Genomic DNA, 24,010 nt, shown 5'->3' on the forward strand with positions numbered 1-24,010 from the left:
GCCTGTTACGATGATCTATCAAGAGAAAGTTTTCATATTATGTTGATGTCTAATTTAGCCTGACATGTAGTCGTCGTATGGAGGCTTTTTGGAGTGCTCTTTGTTGTTCCCTACAGTTGCTGTGGTGCTGCACCATCAGTGTATGAATGATTTTTTCGTTTCACTTAACCATAAATCATTGTGTGAGTGAGGTGACAGCGTAAAAGCACATAAGTATCTTGAAGGTACAAGTGCTCTCTCCCCAAGTAAAGCCAAATTATCACTGAGATGGGCACCTCGAATCTGTTCAAGCAGAGACGGTGCATGCTGTGCATTCACATGTAGATCTTTAATTTGTTTCAGCTGAGATTCCAATTGATACTCATTAATTTCTTAAAAAATCAACTTGTAATTCAATGGAATTATTATTATTATTGTTGTTTGACAATGGTCAAACATCTCTGTCATGTCAGTAATATTGATTTTCTTAATTTTAGAATAGTGCATTTGTTGTTATAGCTCTGTCACTGTCAGTTGTGTAACGCAATTCTCAAAAAAAGTACGACTGCACCTTTGCCCATTTTATGTTACTTTATATACATTTTTCTTTTCAAAAGTACTAAAGTAACTCCAATAACTGGAGATAATTTGTGTGTTTTTAATATACAGGACTACTTGGCCAGTGAAGATAATTCTGATTGTAATTCTTAGTCAAGCTGTAGAGAGTCAAAACAATGCTGTCTGTGTAGCTGCCTGTCCGGATTGAATGGAATTAAAATGATAGACAGCTCTGCCTCTGACTGAATTTATTCCACACTAAAGAAAGTGAAAGATAGTAGCCCTACTTAAATCTGTACTCCCTTTATGCCTTTACATTTTGAGATTCGCTTTAAACCATAAGAAAATCCAACATACATATTTGTCCTCTGCACTGAAACACAGACTAATGGTATATAATTCGGTGATCAATAAAACAACCAAGAATGAATAATAACTGATCTGTTAATAACGAGTAATTGCTTCATTTGTACCTTAAAATTGAAAATGTTTGGCAGATTGGTTGCTTAGCAGCAGCAGTTTGTAGTTAATGCAACAAAAAGAAATCTACTTTAATGAACCAACGTGCAACATGTTATGGGTACTTGAGAAGGTATATTATTGTAAAGTGGTCTAAACAGGTCTGCTGGGTCTGCTGTTATAATGGCATCCATCCATTTCATGGTTGCAACTTTGTTATGGAGCATATCGCGATTTGGCTTGGTACAAGGTCATGGAGCTCGTGAATATCATGTGCAAAATAGCAGATAACTCAATTGGATATTACCCATACTGTTCATGAGAATAGGTGGAATAAGATCACAAGAATATTGGAACCATCCAAACTGAATTTGGTTTAGTTACGTGATAGTCAGGGCGCAACTGCCGTCTGATATCCAAAATTTTATTTCGAGCGGAGTATCTGGAATAACCAGCTGGGGATTTTATGAGTCTGTTCCCTGGAATATGAAATTGTGTTTCTCCTTCATTCTACAGAATGGGAAGTTTAGTGAGCATGATTCATCTGTGATTGTCTCCCCTCACGAGACATTGCAGGAAAAAATTATGAGAGGAACTGACGGTAAATTTCAGATTGAATAATTTTCTTGCGCAGACAAAGCAAATTTTTGTTCATTGCAGCTTTTTGTTTTGTAGCAGCTGAAAACACGTCTGTCTTTGTCCATTACAATGAAGATGTCACAAAATGTCTTCATTGAGGTAGGACAGTCAGTATGTTAGTGATGGTCCACTTTTGTCCGCTGCAGTCCTGAATGGCAAGCTGGAAACTAAACTGGGACTGACTGCTTTCCACCATCTCCAGACAATGTTGAGACTCCGTGTTCTGGATGGAACCATCCTAGAGAGACAGACATTTACAGAAAAAGAGCAAATAAAAGATTACATATATGTGAAGGAAATATTACTTAAATTACAGCGATCAAACTCAAGGCCCGGGGGCCAGATACGGCCCGCCACATCATTTTATGTGGCCTGGGAAGACAAATTCTGCATTAAAATGTCTTCACTTTTAATATCTTTTTAAAAAAAATATTTGACCAGTTTTTACTCGTCTGATTTGAAAACGAGTTATTTGTCAGTTTGTTTTGTAGCGTTTAGTGTATATAATATGAGATGCTCATACATTTATTTGGGTTGACAGTCATAATGGTCCTCCGAAAGAAGCTATGACTACAATTCGGCCCGTAAAAAAAATGAGTTTGACACCCCTGACTTAAATTGATTGCCGATATTGGCGCAGACTAATCCGAACGCTCTTCTTTTTTGTCTACTAGAGAATTCTGCTGAAGGTTTTGAAGGTTTAGCTTTCCTTACAAGGAATAAATCAGTAATCACCCATAATGTTGATGATTAATTGTCACAAAGGGTTATCGGGAGTGAGGAACAAAGAAAGGGAAAGAGAACGACACACCGTTGCGTATTCAAAAGTAGAAACTGCCTCTTGTCTTTTTGCGCTACAATTTCATCAATATCGTCCATTTAAAATATGACGAAAGGAATTGTGGTGCATGTCCAAACCACGTTAGACAGAAAGTCGCGTAGAATTGAAGCTGAGATGTATTGTTGTAAAGCATCCCACCTTGAGAAGTTTTCAAATCTAAATCGAAAATCTGAAGGACTTTAAATTAAACTCCCTTGAACTTCTAGTAACTTAGACATATTTAGTATGCATAGAAAGAACACACACTTGGGACAAACATTTTCTTTTTTGTCTTTTTATGACATGCATTTTATGGACTACACGCTTGGCATCTCATGACGTACCATATGCGTATGAGCTTGCGGTTTGCCTTTATTCCAAGCTACCTGGAGGAAAAATAACTTTATTCTTTAAAATTGTGTTAAGGAATGTCTTAATCCAATGGAGCTGGTGCTTTTCAAAGTGGAAATGTCATCCGAAGTAGTGACCTTTTAAAGATGAAGAAATCAATCATCAACTTTGTGAGTGACGAAGCTGCAGTCTCTCACTCCGTCTCACCCCCTCAAGGTCACGGCTATAGCATTACGAAGCTTCATAATGAATTTTGGAAATGCATTTTCAATCATTTAAGGTGTATTTTCTTTCTGAACAAGAAAACAATGATTTTCTTTCATAAAATGACAAACAACAAAAAACACATTTTCTGATTAAACAAAACAAAACAAAACAAAACAACAACAACAAAAAACACCACCGTTTACAGCCTTTCAGTGAGCACATCATTCACCGGATTTTTGAAAACACATTTACATTGGCTTATTATAGCTACCTACCATTTACTGACAGAAAACACAGTTTTCTTTCCACAAAACAAATTTCTGTTTTTATCATTTGAGAAATAATTATTGTAATTGCATTGCTGGTGTTGTTTTCACATCAGACAAAAACCCCCACAATTCTATATTGTGTATTTCTTTAAAAAAAAAAAAAAAAGCAACTAAATTTTATCCCACTCTTTGCAAGAATGATTTGTTACCATGCAAGAAATATTGCTTTTATATTTTTGCTGTCTAACATGCACGAATCTAAAAGTAGACTGAGTCATAGCATGAATGCAAAAATATGTCTGTGTCCTAACATTGTTCTAACCAATGCCACTTTGAATAAGTTTGTTTGTTTGTTTGTTTGTTTGCTATATGACAGAGCCTTGAGCCTAGGTTCCTTTAGTGATATTGCAGGAACAGTAACATATTTTAATGAGTTTACGAGGTCCCAGGAGAGCAGACTCAAGCTATTACCATCAAGCTCACTGCGGTTTTCAGGAAGACAGCCTTGCTTTTAAAACCAAAATGTTCTGTACATTACAGGGCTGTACAATTTTTTTCCATCATGGGCTTCATCCACAAAAAGTGAAGGATAGAGGGCCACTTCAACATTTGTCTTCTTTTGGTTAACATTCCAATCAATCAATGTGGTCAAATAAACACAACTGAGCCATGAAAGTATGAGCTTCTGCACAATCTACTGCTTTATAATACCAGAGCTGCATGAAAAAGTCGGTCTTTAAAAAGTGTAATGACTTTTGCTGTTTTGTGTTATTAATTTAACACAATGTTTATTATTGTGACTGTAGTTTGCAGTGGCGTCAAACTGCGTTGCATCATTAAGAGAGCTGACCATCCTTTGGACTCATGTCATTAAAGGCAGCTGTATTAGGAACAGTTCTTGGAAACAGCATTCAGAATGATGCAAAACAATTATACTAAAATAGACTATAGGCTACACGGCCACAATGCTGTTGTACAACAATGCCTATTGAGTTCATACACGTTTTATCTCTTCTTCCACAGGTCTAGGTCTACAAATTTGGTATAGGCAATGCTCTGGATTAAACGAGAATAGAACTACTCAAGTACTAGTCAAGTCAAGTCAAGTTTATTTGTATAGCCCTGAATCACAAGCAGTCTCAAAGGGCTTGACATAGACAAACATTTGACAATTATTCTCAAAGCATCCACTGATCTTAAGCTCCCAAAAGGCCAAGGAAAAACAAAAAAAAAACCTTACCAGGGGAATAATGAGAAACCTTGAGAAGGGACCACATCACTGAGCAGCATATTCAGAAGCGAAGAAAAAACCAATGCAGAGGATTTAGACAATTTGCGACTGTATCTTTGTTCATCAGAATAATTCGAATCAAGACTTGGTCAGTGTTTTAATAAATATTGTAGTTCTAAAATTAACATAGCTCCATTTTTAATCAACATTGAGTAAAGAACACATACGTACTTCATTAACATGGCTACATTTTTAATCAACACTGAGTCAAGTCAAGTCAAGTCAAGTCAAGTTTATTTGTATAGCCCTAAATCACAAGCAGTCTCAAAGGGCTTCACATAGACAATCAATTGACAATAATTCTCAAAGCATCCCCTGATCTTGGGCTCCCAAAAGGGCAAGGAAAAACTCAAAAACCCCGACCAGGGGAAAAATGAGAAACCTTGAGAAGGGACCACAGATGGATGGATACCCCTTTCAGGATCACCAGGCTGCAATGGATGCAAAGAGGGCACATAAAATACATAATATGGAAAGCAAAAAGTGGATGTCCAGGCCAAAGCAAAGAGCTGTTGGAGGTGCCTTTGATTGTCCTGGCAGTGTCCTCTAGGAGGGTAATCCGCTGCAGTTCCCTCATGCTGAATTGGTCCACGAGAATCTAGATAGCCGCCGTCAGCTTGGGTGTCACCTAACCACCTCCCCAGCCGGGGAGGGGTGGGGGGAGTGGGGTCGGGGAGAGGGAGCAAAAACAAACTCCAGCCGCATCGGCTACTACAGGTTAATTAAAGGGCATATCATAGAAATACGTCTTTAAACGTGTCTTAAATGTTTCTACTGAGGTAGCAGTTCTAATATCCATTGGCAGGGCATTCCAGTGCTCTGGAGCCCGGATAAAAAATGCTCTAGCCCCTGCAGACATTTTCTTGGCCCTCTGTGTCACTAAAAGACAAGTGTTTTGCGAACGAAGGTTATGAGACGGAACATAAGGAACAACTAAGTCGACGAGATATGAAGGCGCTAAGCCATGCAATGATTTATAGGTTAATAGAAGAACCTTGAAGTCACATCTTAAGTAGACTGGGAGCCAGTGTAAATTGGCTAATATTGGGGTAATGTGATCAAATTTTCTTGTCCGTGAGAGCAGCCTTGCAGCAGCATTTTGTACAAACTGTAGACTTTTGATGCTGGACTTGGGAAGACCAGAGAATAATGCATTACAGTAGTCCAGGCGCGACGTGATAAATGCATGTATAATAATTTCCGCATCACCGGTCGAGAGGATTGGGCGAATCTTAGCAATATTATGAAGGTGAAAAAATGCTATTCTGGTTATATTCTTAATGTGCTTTTGAAAGGAGAGCGTTTGGTCAAATATTACCCCGAGATTAGTTACAGTATCACTCTGAGTGATAGTACGGTTATCTATAGTTATGGTGGTTTCCTTAAATAAATGTTGATAACGAGCTGGACCAATTATCAACATCTCAGTTTTATCTGGGTTCAGACGAAGGAAGTTGAGAGACATCCATTGCTTGATCTCCGCAAGGCATGCCTCAAGATTACAACAGTCCCGCGGATCTGTCATTGATAACGGCATATATAATTGGGTGTCATACGCGTAACATTGAAAACTAATATTATATTTACGTATTATGTCCCCAAGCATAGTCATATAAATATTAAATAGAATTGGTCCTAGTACCGATCCCTGTGGGACACCACACGTAACTTTATAGAGCTCAGAGGACGCATTGCCATGGACCACTCGGTGCGTCCTGTCTGATAGATACGAATGAAACCAGCCTAGTGCTGACCCCGAAATACCAACACAACCTTGAAGACGCTCTAATAAAATATCGAAGTCAACAGTGTCGAAGGCAGCACTAAGATCGAGTAGTAACAATACCGATGAAGTGTTTGAATCCATAGCTATGAGATCATTAGTCACTTTAGCAAGTGCTGTCTCAGTGGAATGATCAGCTCTAAAACCAGACTGAAAAGATTCATATCGATTATTAGCGACCATGTAATCAATAAGCTGCTGCGCTACTACTTTTTCAAGCAGTTTTGCTATGAATGGGAGATTTGAAACTGGCCTATAGTTACTGAGACAGTCCGGGTCAAGATTTGGTTGCTTAAGTAGCGGTTTAATGATAGCGGTTTTAAAGGCTGTTGGCACTATCCCAGAGGAGACAGACAGATGAATTATATTTAAAATGGACGGTCCTAAGATTTGAAATAATTCTTTAAATAATTTGGCTGGAAGCGGGTCAAGTAAACATGTTGTTTGTTTAGCCGCACTAACTAATTGTGTAAGCCTTTCGAGGGACACGCTTTTAAAATTTGAAAGGGTTATTGCATGATCGTCAGCACCGGTAATTGGCGGTCCCGACTGAGCGATTGGAATGGTCATCTTGATCTCATCCCTAATGGATTCAATCTTTCGAGCAAAGAATTTCATGAACTCGGCAGCCGAGTGAAAGGAGCTATCGGGGGTCGGCTGGCGTAGTGTTAGCTTTGCCACTGTATCAAATAGGTATTTAGGATTGTTCTTATTGAGATTCATGACCTGAGAAAAATAACGAGTTTTTGCTAAGATAAGCGCATCTTTATATTTCAGGAGGCTGTCGCACCGTTCCTGATGGAAAACCTCAAGTTTGGTTAAACGCCATTTGCGCTCATGCTTTCTACTTAATTGCTTAAGCGAACGTGTTTCATCTGTGAACCACGGAGTAGGCAATCTACGGCGAGTTTTCAGACATGGCATTTAACAATGTAGCATTGAATTCATTTGTAAGATTATCAATAGAGCCGGTATATGAGGGAAATACGGCAGTTGCTGGTGGCAGTAGCCCAGATAGCGCAGTCGCAGTCATGGAGTTAATATTACGGCTGCTATAATTCTGATTGCTCTCTTGTCTTTGACTAAGAACAAAAATTTCAAATTTTATTAAGTAGTGATCAGACAAAACAGTAGTGTATGGCAGTACTGTTATATTAGAGGTTGCCAGTCCTCGGGATAATACCAAATCTAAGGTATTACCATTTTTATGCGTTGCTACCTGTACGGCTTGCGTAAAACCAAACGTATCAATTAGAGTCTGAAACGCCGAAGTAAGTGGCTCTGACGGTAAATTCACGTGGACGTTAAAATCGCCCATGATTATTATGTTATCCGCATTTGTCACTAGATCAGCCACGAATTCTGAAAATTCATCCAGGAAGCCAGAGTAAGCCCCAGGTGGACGGTAAATAACAGCAAGATAAAATGACGGTAAAGAGGTGGATCGGACAGTGAGAACTTCAAATGTTTTAAATATGTTAATCGAACGAGGCGTAAATCTAAGATCGGAATTTGAGATGAGGGCAACACCCCCCACCCTTTTTCCGAAGACGCGGCACATGCGAGCTCACAAAATTTGGAGGCGAGGCCTCATTAAGCGGTAGCAGTTCATTAGGTTTTAACCAGGTCTCGCAAAGACCAAATATATTTAGATTATGTTCCGTGATGAGGTCATTAACGAGAACTGCTTTCGTATGAAGCAATCTAATATTCATAAAACCAAGTTTAAGCGTAATCGGTTGATCAGGGTTTGTATTTATCAAAGGATTTTTAAACGAAATGAAAGTAAGATTGTGTTCTCTAGGCCTGACATCACCTCTCAATTGTTTATTAGCGCGGTGGGAGGATACGACCGTAAGAATTTGATAGTAAATATTTGGTACACACGTAATATTATCTGAAACAGGCACCATATCATCAGCTATACTGGTCGGGGTGGAGCGATTGGATTTGTCTGCCACCTCAGTAGAAAGTGTGTTCATGTGTACTGTAGCACTATTCAAACTGTGACGCTCTAGTCTACACAAGGAGCTATGTGCATGCTGGAAGTCTAGCCTAGCGCTAGTTAACTTTAACTTAACTGACTCCAAACCCATCCTGATAGGTGGTCTAGTCACCTGTGCTCCGGCCTGCTCTAAGGTGACCTGTCATGAGTGGCTCAAACAGTAATCTATATTCCTAGAAAGAGTGAAGGCGCCTTCATGGTAAGGAACACATACCGTGATTTTCGGACTATAAGTCGCTCTGGAGTATAAGTCGCACCAGTCATAAAATGCACAATAAAGTGAAAAAAAACATATATAAGTCGCACCGGAGTATAAGTCGCACTTTTGGGGCAAATTTATTTGTCAAAATCCAACACCAAAAACAGACATGAACCAGAAACTACAGGGTAAACGATACGGTGTGCTAACATGACATATACACAAACGAGGAGATGAGAACGGGCCTGACGTAACATTCAGAGTTATTCAAGTAAGTATTACATAAATAACACGTTTATCAAACCACAGTACACAACACATACAAGCAAACATCACAAAGAGTAAAAGCGAATAGACAAGAGCAATGAATAAGTAATAAGGAAATAACCCAAATAAATAAAGAATAAATAAATAGACAAATAAGAGCAGTAAAATGGAGCAAGTGTGCATACAGCAGACAGCCAGACTATAGCGCAAAAGAACAGAACGTCATGCAGCCGAGGGGGGAGGGGGGAGAGAATTCAGGATCCTGACAGCTTGGAGTATGAAGCTGTTGGTGAGTCTGGTGGTGCGGGAGCGCAGGCATCTGTACCTCTTCCCAGAGGGCAGAAGATCAAACAAAGAGTGGGCGGGGTGACTCACATCACACACAATCGCGGTCCCCTTGCGGGTGAGACGGGAGGTGTAAATGTCCTTCAGGGAGGGGAGTGAAGCCCCAATGATCTTACTAGCAGTGTTCACTATGCGCTGCAGGGCCTTCATGTTGTATTCAGAGCAGCCACCACCCCACACAGCGATACAACTGGAGAGGACGCTCTCAATGGTGCCATGGTAGAATGGCAGAAGGAGCACTTGCTCGCCTGAGTTTCCACAGAAAGTACAGGCGGCGCTGAGCTTTCTTCGCCAGCGACGCAGCGTTGGTGGTCCAGGAGAGGTCCTCACTAATGTGCAGGGACCAGGAATCTGGTGCTGCTCACTCTCTCCACCACAGCACCGTCGATGGTCAGCGGCAGGTGTTGGGTGTGACCCTTCCGGAAGTCAACAACAATCTCCTTGGTCTTGTTGACGTTCAACAGAAGGTCGTTGTCCCTGCACCATGTTGCCAGAAGGTCGACCTCCGACCTGTATTGAGTCTCGTCGCCCCCGGTGATGAGACCCACCAGAGTCGTGTCGTCGGCATATTTCAGCACGCGGTTGCTGCTGTAGGTCGCAGTGCAGTCATGCGTCAGCAGGGTGAAGAGCAGCGGACTGAGCACGCAGCCTTGAGGGACCCCCGTGCTCAGCGTGATGCTGCCGGAGACATTGTCGCCAACACGCACTACCTGAGGCCTCTGACAGAGGAAGTCCAGTAGCCAGTTGCAAAGGCAGGTACTGAGGGCCAGCTTGTCAAGTTTGCAGATGAGACGCTGTGGAACAATAGTGGTGAATGCAGAACTGAAGTCCACAAAGAGCAATCTCACATATGAGTCTCTGTTCTCCAGGTGGGTGAGGGCAGAGTGAAGGGCAGAGCAGACGGCATCCTCAGAGGACCGATTGGCTCGGTACGCAAACTGGAAGGGGTCTATGGTGGGGGGAAGAACAGATCTGACGTGCGCCATGACAAGCCGCTCAAAGCACTTCATGACGATGGGTGTCAGTGCCACAGGGCGGTAGTCATTGAAGCAGGAAGGAGCAGGATTTTTTGGCACAGGTATGATGGTGGCAGCCTTGAAACATGATGGGACGACGGCCTGCTGCAGGGAAATGTTAAAGATGTCCGTGAAGACATCCATCAGCTCCTCAGCGCAGTCCTTCAACGCTCGTCCCGGGATGCTGTCCGGGCCCGCCGCCTTACGGGTGTTGATAGCGGCAAGCGTCCTCCTCACGCTAATGGCAGAGAGGCACAGGGGCTGCTCGTTCGGAGGGGTCTTCAGCGGGCAAGTGCTGTTCTGAGCATCGAAGCGAGCAAAGAAGCGGTTCAGTTCGTTAAGCAGAGGGACGTCGCCCCCACAGCTCTGCGGCGCGGGCTTGTAGTCCGTGATGGTCTGAATGCCTTGCCACAGGCTCCGAGCATCCCTGCTGTCTTTGAAGTGGGTGGTAATCTTGGAAGAGAATGCCTTTTTCGCTTCCTTGATGCCCCGAGACAGGTTCGCCCTAGCCGATCTCACACCCGCTTCATCCCCATCCCTGTAGGCTTTGTCTCTGGCCCTCAGCAGCCCGAGGACAGCCCCTGTCAGCCATGGCTTCCAGTTAGCCCGAGTGACGATGGATTTTGTGAGGGTCACATCATCAATGCACTTCGCGATGTAAGAGGTCACAGAGTCAGTATACTCCTCAAATAAGCTGTCTTATGTTGTTTATAATATCGCATCTGACAATACAAAAGCAAGAAGCTCACCTGAATGCCTACTTTACAGGCCTGAAATTTCTTAGGACAGACATTATTTGATTGTTGCATTTACAAATAAAAAATCCCCTAAACTCTGTTAGAGGCCATTGATGTTCTGATGCTTAACATGGCCCTGATGCATTGAGAGTGAATCGGTTTGGTGCTCTGTATGTTTCTTTCTGATACAACTCCACTTACATCTCATCCACCCCTCGGGGTGTATTGCGTTTTAGTGTTTTGTAGCTACTCGCATCCTCCTGTCGGAAAATGCCAAGCATGAGTTGCAAGAGCCTGCCACCCCAGTTTGAAGGCTCTCTCGGCTGTCTTTCCGGCTTTCTGCACCATAGTCATGGACATCATCCAGTCTATGCCTGGAAGTCAATGACTTGGCCATGGTGAAAGGTTTTCTTGCCACATCTTATCATGCATTCAGACATATCAGTAAAGTAGGCCTAACCTCTAATCATTGACTGTTTCGAATCTTATTCCCAGAACCGGGCAACATTACATGTTGACGTGGATATAATCTCACCTTGTTCTGTTAACTTTTTTTTGACGCACATATAAACATCATCTATACAGCTGGTAAAATTATATGATGGTAATATTTTGATACAAACACAGAACAATAAAAATCTCATTTCCCCTGGTGAAAAATTTAGTTGTCATTGGAAGTCCACAAGCTTTGACGAGCTTTGAAGTTCTACTAGAGTCCTGTTGCATTATAGAGGAACTACATCTGCTTTCATCTATTTGTACTAGAGATAAAGTATGATTGTTGTTTTTCCTTTTTCTGTTTTGTTGTCTTTGCTTTGTTATATTTGTTATATATATATAGTGACTTGTTAGTGAAGGAATCACAGTGTTAAAAATGATAGAAGACAATGTTCAATGCAGGAATAAGAAAGTTTTCTTTTACCATAGTTTGAAATGAATTCTTTCAATTCCAAAAAAATCTAGAAATCTCAAAATTAAATCAAAATTAAATCTTGAGTTTAATTTAATCAAACTGTATTGCTTTGTCAGATTTTTCTGGTTAGAAATGTGATACTGAAATTTAACTTCTTTACCGGAGTGAAAGTCCAGGTAAGCTTCATGTGCTTGATGGCTGCATAGCTGCATTCCAGCAATCTGGGTTTGCTGTTCACATCCACCAGACACTTGTTGTCATCATCATCAATGGTTGGACTCAGCACTCCAAGGTGAAGTTGCTGGGAACTAGTGTAATACACATTCTTCATGGAAACAGGAAACCATTTTATCACACAAGACTCTCCAAAAACAAAACAAAACAAAACAAAACAAAACAGAATAATGGGTTACATTACTGCCTCACTTATTTTCAGATTAGTAATTAGTATTTTCCTCATCAACTTCTATATTTTAGTTCAATATCACCATTTCTTTTTACCATTTTTCTTGAAATTTCCAGTGTTTTCATTCCTTTCCCTTTTTATCAGCAGAAAGATATTCCTTTCCCCCCATTTGGCATAAAAAGTGTGACTTGTATAATCATGTATATAAAGGCCTTAAACAATTCATTTTAATCAAAATAATTTGGTGACCTAATAACCAGGCCTTTTTGCGATTTACAGTGCATCATTGATCTAAATAGACAGAAGAAACAATGTGTAAAGACTTAAAACTGACATTTATTTCACATAAATTGTGCATTTATGCATACTAATTTGGAACAGAGTCACTGACTTAGGGTACTCGTACAATAGCGTATTTTATTCAGCAAAAAACTAAGATTGACCTTTGGCATGAATTTGAGCAGGAAAGGTTGATGTCTGGATCTGTCAGTCTTATTTTTAATGGTGAGCAGTCCAGAGTGCATCCCAACTCTCACCCTAAGGCCCATGCACACACTGAACTGTCACACAGTCTACAGGGGAGTGCATCTATTTTTCATGAGCGGTTCCGGCAACTAGTTTTGCAGTGATTCAAAATTTGACTCACAGGCAAACAATGTTGTAAACGTGCAAATGTAACAGTCAATCTTAAGTGTCATATTGTATCACATGAACCTTCACAACAAAAATTATGCATCCGGATAAAAAGCGTAATCCAACTGGCCTCTGTCAAGCACAATATGTTTATTGTGTTTTACAATTATACCTGACAAAATTAATAATTACCGTATTTTTCATACAATAAGTCGCAGTTTTTTTCATAGTTTGGGTGAGGGGGCGACCTATATGTGTAATTATTTAAAAATTTTTACTTGATCATTAACACATTACATACTTACTAGTATAGTTGATCACTTCACATGTTATTTTCACTTTAAACCACATGAGGGCGCACTGTGGAATAATTGGAGCCTCACTCACAATGAGTTCCATTCACTGACTTCCGTGGTCAGGTGATTGAATGATGTGGAGTGACACGGATGGTTCGATAAAATTGTTGTTTATATTATTGTTATTTGATATATAGTTTAAATCTAGTTATATGGGTCTGTGGAATTATTTGAACTGCACCTGACGACAAATCCGACGTCAGCGTCACAAAGGACAAATAATTCGATGGATTTAATAATTTGGACTGACACAGATGGTTTGATAAATGTATTCTATATGTTATAGTTTATAAACTTGTTATTTATGTAATAGTTATTTGAATCACTGTTAATGTTACGTCAGGCCCGTTCTCAGCTCCTCGTTTGTGTTTCTGTCACGTTAGCTTACCGTATCATTTAGCCTGTTGTTGCTGGTTCATGTCTGTTCTTGGTGTTGGATTTTGTCAAATGAATTTCCCCCAAAATGCGACTTATATATGTTTTTTTCCCCTTTATGGTGCATTTTATGGCTGATGCGACTTGTACTCCGGAGCGACTTCTAGTCCGAAAAATACGGTACCTACTGTAGGTATATAGTATGTAGCTAAAACATGGTAGTCTCTGTGGCCGAAATACACGACTGCATTTGGACTCCTTCCATTGACTGCAAAGTTTGGCTCAGTGGTAGAGTTGGGGGTTCAATCCCCAGCAAACCTCAAAGTGTCCTTGAGCAAGACACTGAGCCCATAGTATATTAATCCGCAAAACATTGTTCCCAATAAAACACCAGGGTAGTTTTTTCCTGTTTCAGTACATGTACATTAAATGTAAATGGTTTGTCATTATTTACTGTAGTTCGGCACTAAATCAGTGAGAATATATGAGAGCTCCCAGGTGATTGAACAGGATAAGCAACACAAGGGAACACGGGGGCTAAATCTGAGCCCAAGTGTGTCACTGACCTCTTTTAACAAGACGAGTCAGCATTCCCCCATTATATGTACAAGAACTTTAGTGATTTGGTTTCTATCAGTGGCTATCCAGCACCATTGCGAGTTGCTTAGTTAAAAATGTTTAGCCCATTTATGGTATAGCATATGCAGTTAGATAGCAGGTTTTGCCCACACCCCAAAAATGCAACTTTTCTTGAGGTTAAAATTTGCAAAACAGCTCAGTGTTTTTATTCAGATTCCCAAGGGTGATACTATATATTTGTGTTATTCGGGCTACTGTAAAAGTTCAAATGCAAAGCTTTGCGACTAAATAACGGTCATGGTGTGTGCCACCATGTTTATTAAAGAGCTGACTTTCTCTAAGTGTCTCCAATATGTGGACCTACCAAGCAAGGAGGTGACGGTGCAGTTGGGTGGCCTCAAGGAGCCTCCGGGAGCTTGTTAGCTCAAGGGTGTGGGAAGCCCCATGCCAACTCAGTGGGATGTATTTCATTCACTGGAAGCTTGAAGCGGATACATTTTCACCATCCACACATGTTGAGATGTGTAGGCATAAGAACAGTGCTAGACTCATCATATTTGATAGACGGTTGACAGTCGAGTGGGGCGTGGTTTTGGCACATTCAGTTCTGAGAACGATGAGAACACTGACTTTTCAGCAATTTGAAGCCTCATTTGACTCAACAAATGATGAATGGACTATGTTGAAATGAACAGAAAGTCAACATCTCAATCTCACTGTGAGAATGTAGCACAGATGGAACTGGGGATTCGGTAGCTTACTTTGCTATACTTCCTCATGGTCATGGGGGGCTGAAAATAACACAGCAACCTTTGGGCGGCCATGTCTCCAGTCGAGAGGTAAGCTGATATGCTTACGTCCTGCCTGACAACTATTAATGCACACTTTTGCCCTGAAAATAATGTTTGAGTTCTAAATTGGTGCTTTACAGTGAATGCTTCATACATTTCTATGGACTTCCTCAAATTCCAGAATCAATGTCCTTGTTTTATATCTTTGTTTTATGAGCATATTCATTGTCTTGCATCTGTATACTTGAGATTAATATGTGCATGCATGCATGAAGTGTATCCCGGAAGACTCCCTCCAGGAATGCATGCATTAGACTAAAAAAAATGACTTTTAAGGGCATATTTGTAGTTTGTAGCTCAAGTAAAGTAAATATTATGTGACACCTGTCAAAAAAAAAAAATATAGTTCCTCTACAAATGTCATGCCAATATTAATAACTGTAGATGTTTTTACTTAAAAAAAACTCACCAAGGTTACAATTGGTAAAATTTCAAAATTCTTAGAAAAACATGATTACAGTTAATTGGTCTAATGATGCAGGAAACCTGAGGAACACAATAAGAGTTTTTTTTTCAGAACCAGGGCATGAGTAAGAGATGAGAGGTCAGGGGGAAAAATGTACATACTGGCTGCAAACATTTGCATACCTGAAAAAAACACAGGGATGCACTAATGAATTCAGTGGTTGGCCTAGTTCTGAAGCCTTCTAGTGATGCAAATCAAATACAGTGCAGGTACTTCAAATCTTAAACCCAGACATAAATTTGCCTGAGCCTGACAGAAGACCAAAAAATCCTCTGGAACCTGACATGAGTATAATAAGAAGGATCAATGTTGACATCCAATGCTCACAGAAATCGAGATTAAATAGAAGCACGAGAGACAGTGAAGGTGCAGGCTTGTTCAGTGGAATAAGCACCGGTTGAGTGCACTGACCCTTTGTGTGTTTTCAGAGGAGAGAGTGTACATGTTTTTGAGGGAGCTGATAAGCTTCTTGCAGGAAAAGGACATGCCTAGAAGAAGCCATATGCATGGCGGAAAGAAGCCACACAACAGGCTTTTAAAACACTGACAAAGCATTTCAGACAGTGCATACCTTTGAATGTGTTGAGTATGTGATTTGTTTCTTTGACCATATTGACAAATAAGTGCAATAAGCACTGCATGTTTCAATGGACAGCTGCTTAAGTGCCCACAAATGGTTTTGTAATGCTATCTCATCTCCTGTCACACTGCCTTAAAAGCACTTCCAGGAGGAACAGGGATATGTTAAGCAGACACATGTATGCATTTACTGGCAAAGGAAGAGAAAAGCCTTCAAGACAGGTTGCGTTGGGTTATTTCGTTGCTATGACATATCCCTGCCTATCCCAGCCATCTTTGGGCGGTTGGCGGGGTCCACCCCAAACTGGTCGCCAGCCAGTCGCAGGGCACACATAGACAATTATTTTTCCTCAAACATCATCCCTATATTAGCGTCATTTATATATATAAAAACAACAACAACAACAACAAAAACAATACCGTTTGCTGTGAAGGTTTCTAGGTAACTAAAACGTCCGGACAAAATTGTTGTCGTGACAGGGCTACAAATAAATCAATTACATAAATACCGTACACTGACAAAAATGAAGGGCGTTTGAAAGTATTTTCCAAGTGTGCATCAAAAAACAGAGTGCCATTCCGTGCAGTAGGTGCTCTCACAGGGGTCACGATGCACTGGCTGTGTTCAGAAATGAATGGAATTGGTGATACTCTCAGAGTAGTGCACGGGTGTCTGAGTACTACATTTGCATACTACATTACACTTGCCCAAAATATCAGGAAGTCGGATCGGCTTGTATACAACCAGATTTTGAAAGTATGTATTCTGGGAAAATTCTGCAATGGCATTTTTCTGGTCCTGGATATTTATTTTACTTTGTTTTATTCAACTTTTATTTATTGTATTGTGTATTCTATCCTACATATGTATTTTATCAATAATTAGAAATCATATAACAGAATATTGCTAGTTATTTCATACAATTTTAAGGAAACATACTATATGAGGTTATATATCTTTAGCAGGATATAATTGCCTTTATCAGGATGTAAAGGTTTGTCCATAACGCACAAGTCTAGATGAATGGTTCGATCAATTATGACATTTTCTTCATAACTAAATATAGAAAAGACCTTTATGGATCATTGAGATCCTGTCACGTTTGTTTGGTGCATTGTGATTCTACTCTTTATTCACACAGACTGCAAAAGGAAAAAAAATGACGGAGGCCAGAGTAAAACATGCCTGTTGGCAGCAGCCATGAATAAAGAAGGTGGCTTAGTGGATTGGCCCTGTTCACAACAGAATGCAGGAAGGCTATGGGCTGCTGAAGTGCTTTGCTTTTTCTTTATTTTTATTTTGTTGAGTATCATATACCGTATTGGCCCGAATATAAGACGATGTTTTTTGCATTGAAACAAGACTGAAAAAGTGGGGGTCATCTTACATTCGGGGTCTAGACAATACAACCATTAACAACACTAGATGGCGCCAGATACGTTTAAAGCAAAGTCACCGCGCTTTATGTCTCGAATGAGTTACCTCAGCTTATCGCGTTTGTTGGAGCTTGTGCGCAGCAGTAAGTTAAAGGTTGCCGGTCTATCGACTGAGTATGTTGCTGTGATCGTGTGCATCTTGTGAGTATATGTGGAAAGTGAGGATATATTACATTTCATTGTTCTTACTGTCCACTGTTGTGCCGTTTGTCCGATCTCGGTTTGCTTCGTGTGCGCGCCGTTTGATTGACAGCGCCGGCATGCTCCTTTAAGTTTGACTCGGATCATACGAGTAGCCGTTACACAACGTCACGGCGACTAACGGTCGCCAGCAAATGTATTTTGTTTGGTGTGTTGCCGAGAGTATTTCATTTATGGTTATCTAGTATAGCGGAACTGTCACGCACAGTTAGGTATGTAATGTGTGCCGTCAACGAGTGTTGTATGACGTCAGAAGTTGAGCGTTGACGTGCTGTATTTCTGTCTGTTGCAGAACCACACACACAGACACCCCCCCCCCCCCCCCCCCCACAAACCACACACACCATTCACACCCTTCACACAATACCATTTTGCCAATTTGCCTGTATGCCCCTATGAGCCACAGTGCCTGTTACTTTTTTGCCAAATTCAGTAAAGCAAGAAAAACTGAAGCACGTCTTCTCTCCTGTGTTCTGACCGACACCCGGGGGCGAAAAGAGCATAACCATCCGAGACAACCCCCTATACAGTCCTCAGGCTCCCCAACAATAGCGGTACCAGTTTGCATCGTTTTATTGCAATGTTTTTCCTTATTGAGATTTGTTTCAAGACTACAGTTACAGTACGACTTCACTTTGATGGTTAATGCAGTTATTGCAATTTAGTTGTTTTATCATAGTAGATTGGTTTATTTACATTTCAAAAACTAGAAGCCATTCATTTACAAATGTGAGTGCACTTTAGTTTACATATTTAAATGTTCAGATATTCAGATTTGATAGACAGTTTTTGCATGATTTGAATAAGGCAAAATAACATGCTTTTTCTCTCAAATATATTGTTAGAATCATTTGTTTCATATGTACGCTAATTATTTTCTGTATAAAGATTTTATTTGGTGTTCAAAAAGTCTTTTTTCAAACTTGAGTCAAAAAGTCTTTTTACAAACTTGAGTCTTGAAAAAGAGGGGGTTGTCTTAAAATCACGGCCGTCTTATATTCGGGCCAATACGGTACAGTAATCCCTCACCGCATCATCTTTTGCGAATGTGTTACTTTGCGAGTTTATAAGTGACGGGAGAACGGCGTTTTAAATACACGCTGATAGCACGAGGCATACCTCTGAGCAATGTGTGTCACTGTGGACGTGACTGAGTTCAAGCGCGACGATAGAAGCACCAACCGGTGCAAAAGGAGTCAGAACGTGACAATATCACATGTTTTTTCTTTTATTTACTGTAAAGGTACAATAAGAACAGTGTGGGAATGGTTATTAAGGGAACGGGAAATGTTTATGTAGCGTAAAAGTATTGGGGAGGATTTACAAATCCTTAATATTGTGTATAGGACCACAATGCAGCAGAGGATTCATGTGCAGCTGCGATTCACTTTGGTTTTGCTATGCATGATGTCCCCCAGGTTAGAGTAGTGTGGTAATTATGAAGATGGACACATTGGACTGCTTGGCAAGGAAAAACCACTCTTCTAATTGACTTGCAATATATCCATGCCTTCTGGCGGCCAACAAGAAACACCACGTGTTGGAAATTTCTAAATAATACATATATCGATTTCCTCTTTTCGTGGGTGGTTCTGGAACGCATCTCCCGCAAAAAATGAGGGATCGCTGTACTGTATTTTTGCAGATTTTTAGAAACAAACATACTTTCTGTAGAAAATTGCATTTGATTCTTCTTTCACCTCATGATAATGATTATAATCTACTAACAATTTAGAGACACCCACTTGTTTGCGACCTAGATTTGAAAATGATTATAGTGAGGGGGCTCCAGTTAGCTTTTTATGAGAATGGGCGATGCCAGTAGAACGACTGATGTGGCATATCCCCAGCCATCTGCCCAGTCGTGAGGAGACAAAACAAGCACATACACACCAACTGTAAAATTTATTCCACATAATGACGAGGTTACTCGAGATGAGTGGATGACCACATGTGCCAGGGAGCGAGCGCGATGGCGTGTGGGACAATGTGAACTGCAGAATTTTTTTTTTATTCAAGATCCTAATCATTGAAATGGCAGTTTCTACTGCAATGCAAGATTGAACACATCATTGGCTTAAAGGCTTTCATTTCAAACTCTTACACTAGCTCAGTTTTACAAGACGCTCTCCTTTCATATGAAATTAACCTCATCCAAAAACAAAATAAAAACATTCTTTTCCAATGAAGGTTATGTAAGAAACGTATTGGGCATGGTGGCCAATTCTGGCTCCGGACGTTTTATGTGGAGTTTGAAATTCATTAATTTGCGACCTGCTCATGACGCGTCCGTCCCCTTCACTGGTTGTTGTGTGTCAACAGCGCTGTCAGGATGCCCCCCCCCCTCCAACTGACGGCTGATTGGTTTATATCAACAAGTCGTTGCAATGACACAAGCTAGTTGAAAAAAAGTCAAAACAAGACTATATGAAGCAAAAAATATCAATTCGGGCATTCAAAAAGAAGATAAAATCTTCAAGGATGAAGTAAAGACCAAAGAGATAGTGGTAATTTGTTTTATATCTGGTAAATGTTTTATATGTCACCATAAGAAAAGTTGTGCTGTCCCAGTATCACTAAAATCCATTACAATGTTGGCTGCACATGACTAGTCTTAAGGATTCCTAACGCTCTTAAAATCACCAATTATGTCAACGCAAAAAATGGTATTTTGCGATGCCATCCAAAATAGTACCACCAACGCACCCACGCACGATTTACCCTGGTGTGCAGAATATCACACGCTCAATGCAGTTTAAGGTCTGATAATGTGATACAAAAACAGGATTCATCATTTCTGGGGTAGGGGTATTTCTAGGAAAATAAACAAAATTTGGACTAAAGAGTGATTGCAGAAAAACAATGTAGCTCTTTATCTGCATCATACATTGCTGAAAACGTTTTAAAAAGTCGGATGTGAAATTATTTGAAAGGGTATTTAGCAGATACATTGCTGCTGTTTTGTCGTAATTACGGATTTATTTATTTTTTAGCTCCAAATATCTTACTTTAAGTAGAATCTCACATTGCATTGGGGCCAACAGTAGAATCTGTGTTGGTTATTATTACACACGTTTGTGTTGCAAAATAGTGATAAATAGTCCTAGCGGCAAACATTGGATGGGTTTGCTTGCATGATTCTTCTTCTTGGCAACTTGTAGCCGAGACCATAGAATCTATGCTGGTGTGCTTATTTTATCTCCAATACACCTAGTCAGCCAGAGGAAAAAAATCTTGCTAATGAGTCCAAATTGTTTTGTGATGAAACGGTTGTGGCCAAAAAGGCAGGTAAATCTGTTTTATGGATACGTTGCTGCATGTTATCAATGAAACAGAGAAGAAATTAAAGGAAATTTAAAATTTACTTTGCAAGTTGATTTAGTGTGGGCCTTTCAATGTTCAATTTTTTTGTTATGGGGCACTGTGCTTAAAGCAAAGAAGTTAGCCTACTATATACTATATACACACACACATACATACACACACACATGCGCACACACACATTAAAGCTCCAGAGTTCTTGTCTGTACACATGACACTGAAGGTGGGGCATGATTTTAACCTTTTACAATAAAAAGTGCGATTTCAATTGCATTGTGGCTATTTGCTGCTTTTTTTCCTCCCAATGAGAAGTACGTTTGATGTGGATGTTGCTTTTCTGTAAATCACTTTAAAAAGATGGTGTGTACACATGACACTGAAGGTGGGGCAGGATTTTAACCTTTTATAATAAAAAGTGTGATCTCAATTGCATTGTGTCTATTTGCTGCTTTTTTCCTCCCCATGAGAAGTAGCTGTTTGATGTGGATGTTGCTTTTCTGTAAATCACTTTAAAAAGATAAAGACAATGATGCTTGAAATTGCATTTTGATGACACAAGCAGCATAATTTATGACATTAAGAGCAAAGTTGGTGGATATATTGATTATATTCCCAAATTCTTTCATCCCTCTATAATAAAGGTTTGAAGATACCAGAAAAGGATAGAAAGATAATATTTTTCTGTGTCAACCTTGAGTCCGTAAACATAAACAATTCGAGTTACGCACAACAACAAACATTCAATATTGTCACCTTCGGCGGCTCGGTGGAGCACTGGGTAGCACGTCCGCCTCACAGTTAGGAGGGTGCGGGTTCAATTCCACCTCCGGCCCTCCCTGTGTGGAGTTTGCATGTTCTCCCCGAGTTCGCGTGGGTTTTCTCCGGGCACTCCGGTTTCTTCCCACATCCCCAAAACATGCTTGGTAGGCCGACTGAAGACTCTAAATTGTCCCTAGGTATGAGTGCGAGTGCGGATGATTGTTCGTCTCTGTGTGCCCTGCGATTATTGGCTGGCACCCGGTTCAGGGTGTCCCCCGCCTACTGCCTGATGATGGCTGGGATAGACTCCAGCACGTCCGTGACCCCCGTGGGGACAAAGCGGTTCAGAAAATGGATGGATGGATGGATGGATGGATGGATGGATATTGTCACGTTCCTGCGTCACCTGCCAGTCGGCCACGCTCCAATTAGATGAATCACCCACACCTGTCAGCTTCTCTATTTAAACCCTGTCATCCAGTCACACCTTTGTAAGTTCGTCTGCTTACCCTGCCTGTGACACCACTGCTCTTTGTGCCCTGATCGATCCCTGTTGCCAACCGTTTCTGTAAACTGACCGACGACGCTTCTGATCGCTGACTACTCGCTCGTCCTTGACCATGCTCCGATCGCTGCCTGCCCCAACTACTTGGTCACCACGACTACGCGCTGCGCTCTGCTGCTCAGCCACGCCAGCCAGATCACAAGTCCAGCGTCCCACTTCCCCTTTTCCCATTATTAAATAAATCTGTGTCACTCTACATTTGGCTGTTCTGCCCAATTCCTGACAAATATATTTTTTGCATTTAACCGTGTGTGTGTGTGTGTGTGAGTGAGAGAGTGTGTGTGTGTGTGTGTGTGTGTGTGTGTGTGTGTGTGTGTGTGTGTGTGTGTGTGTGTGTGTGTGTGTGAGAGTGTGAATGTTGGTTTGCTGTTTAGTGGTTTTTTTTTTTTAGCCAACCTTGAACGGGAATTTTTTTTTGCAAGCCCTTTGCACTGGAAAAAAATATTCAGTAGGAGGTTATTTTGTTGGGTGTGTCAAACCTTTTGTTGTTATAATTAAATATATTATGGACATTCAATATTGAGTTGACCATATTTAAAATAAAATTTCTGTAATTAATTATCATTTAAAGCTACTTTATTATTTAAAGCTGCTTTCTGTAAAATACTGTAGAAGATATTTGTAAATTCAGTAAGTTATGGATGTATACACAATAGGTCAAGTATGGAACAATCGTTACAGTGGGCACACTGGTATTGGCTCACCATGAAGATATGTTAATTACCCCCTCACCCCTCCACAGCCCTTTCAAAACTTTGCCACTGCCAAGGCCACTGGACTGACAGGATGAAGTGAACGGCAGAATGAAGGGAACCAAGATTAAATGACGGCTCACTAACCTGTGCTGTCATACCATGACAGAGATACATGATGGGTATGTTGTCAGTGTCGGGTCCTTGGTCCAAACACAGGTCATTTCTGAGACTATTCTTCAACTGTGTAATTCAAAGGGAGAGAAAAAAGGACAAAGATGTGATTTAAAAAATGTCTCTCGGAATGATTAAAGAAGTAGTTATAACATATCTGAATGAAAAAAGATAAGAATTTATAATTCTTCCAATGAATAGTTTCAGTCATAAATGCTGAATTTGCACACCTGTTCAACTACTTGGGCGAGAGCATCGTGCCAGAAAGTAGCCTAGCCTCACCTCACTTCAGATATTGCAATCCCTCACTAATTTGTTGAGGCGGCATGTGCCTGATTCTGTCTCTCCATATCAACGTAATGGGTTAAGTCACTGTTCATATGTTCTTACTTTCCATAGGCAGTCTAATGTGTTGTATATTTGTGTTAAATAAATACATTAGAACACAAGGCACAGTACTTTGCAACACAATTAGAAGTATGTTAAAGCGATTTGTCAAGGATAGTTTCAGCAGCATTTTCCAAACCTATATTGGGATTTTTTTTTTTTATTTGCAATATCTCATGATAACATAGTCACAAGAATTACAGTAATTGCATAAGGGCTGCAGGTATTGAACATTTTGGTATTCGGATATCCTTTGGAAAATTTTATCAAATAATCAATTATTTGGCAACGTCAGCCAAAGACTTCCGATGTGGATTCGTCCCTATTTACAGAAGATATATGGCATTCTATCTACACTATACATTGCTTAGAACATTTTAAAAAGCCAGAT

General features: G+C 40.4%; 1 protein-coding gene across 2 annotated transcripts in view; it reads right to left on the reverse strand.

Moving 5' to 3' along the window:
- Positions 1-186: 186 nt before the first annotated feature.
- galnt18a (UDP-N-acetyl-alpha-D-galactosamine:polypeptide N-acetylgalactosaminyltransferase 18a) overlaps positions 187-24,010 on the reverse strand; it is a 131,811-nt gene continuing 107,987 nt past the window's right edge. For both annotated transcript variants that reach the window (XM_085915050.1, XM_085915049.1), the window contains 3 exons: positions 23,206-23,301; positions 11,999-12,163; positions 187-1,873 (listed from right to left, as the gene is read on the reverse strand). In XM_085915050.1, coding sequence (XP_085771176.1) covers positions 1,727-1,873; positions 11,999-12,163; positions 23,206-23,301 — 408 coding nt within the window. In that variant the 3' untranslated portion in view covers positions 187-1,726. The remainder of the gene's footprint in view (positions 1,874-11,998; positions 12,164-23,205; positions 23,302-24,010) is intronic.

This window comes from Syngnathus leptorhynchus, chromosome 6, assembly GCF_054491065.1.
Source record: "Syngnathus leptorhynchus isolate UIUO chromosome 6, UIUO_Slep, whole genome shotgun sequence".
Taxonomy (NCBI): domain Eukaryota; kingdom Metazoa; phylum Chordata; class Actinopteri; order Syngnathiformes; family Syngnathidae; genus Syngnathus; species Syngnathus leptorhynchus.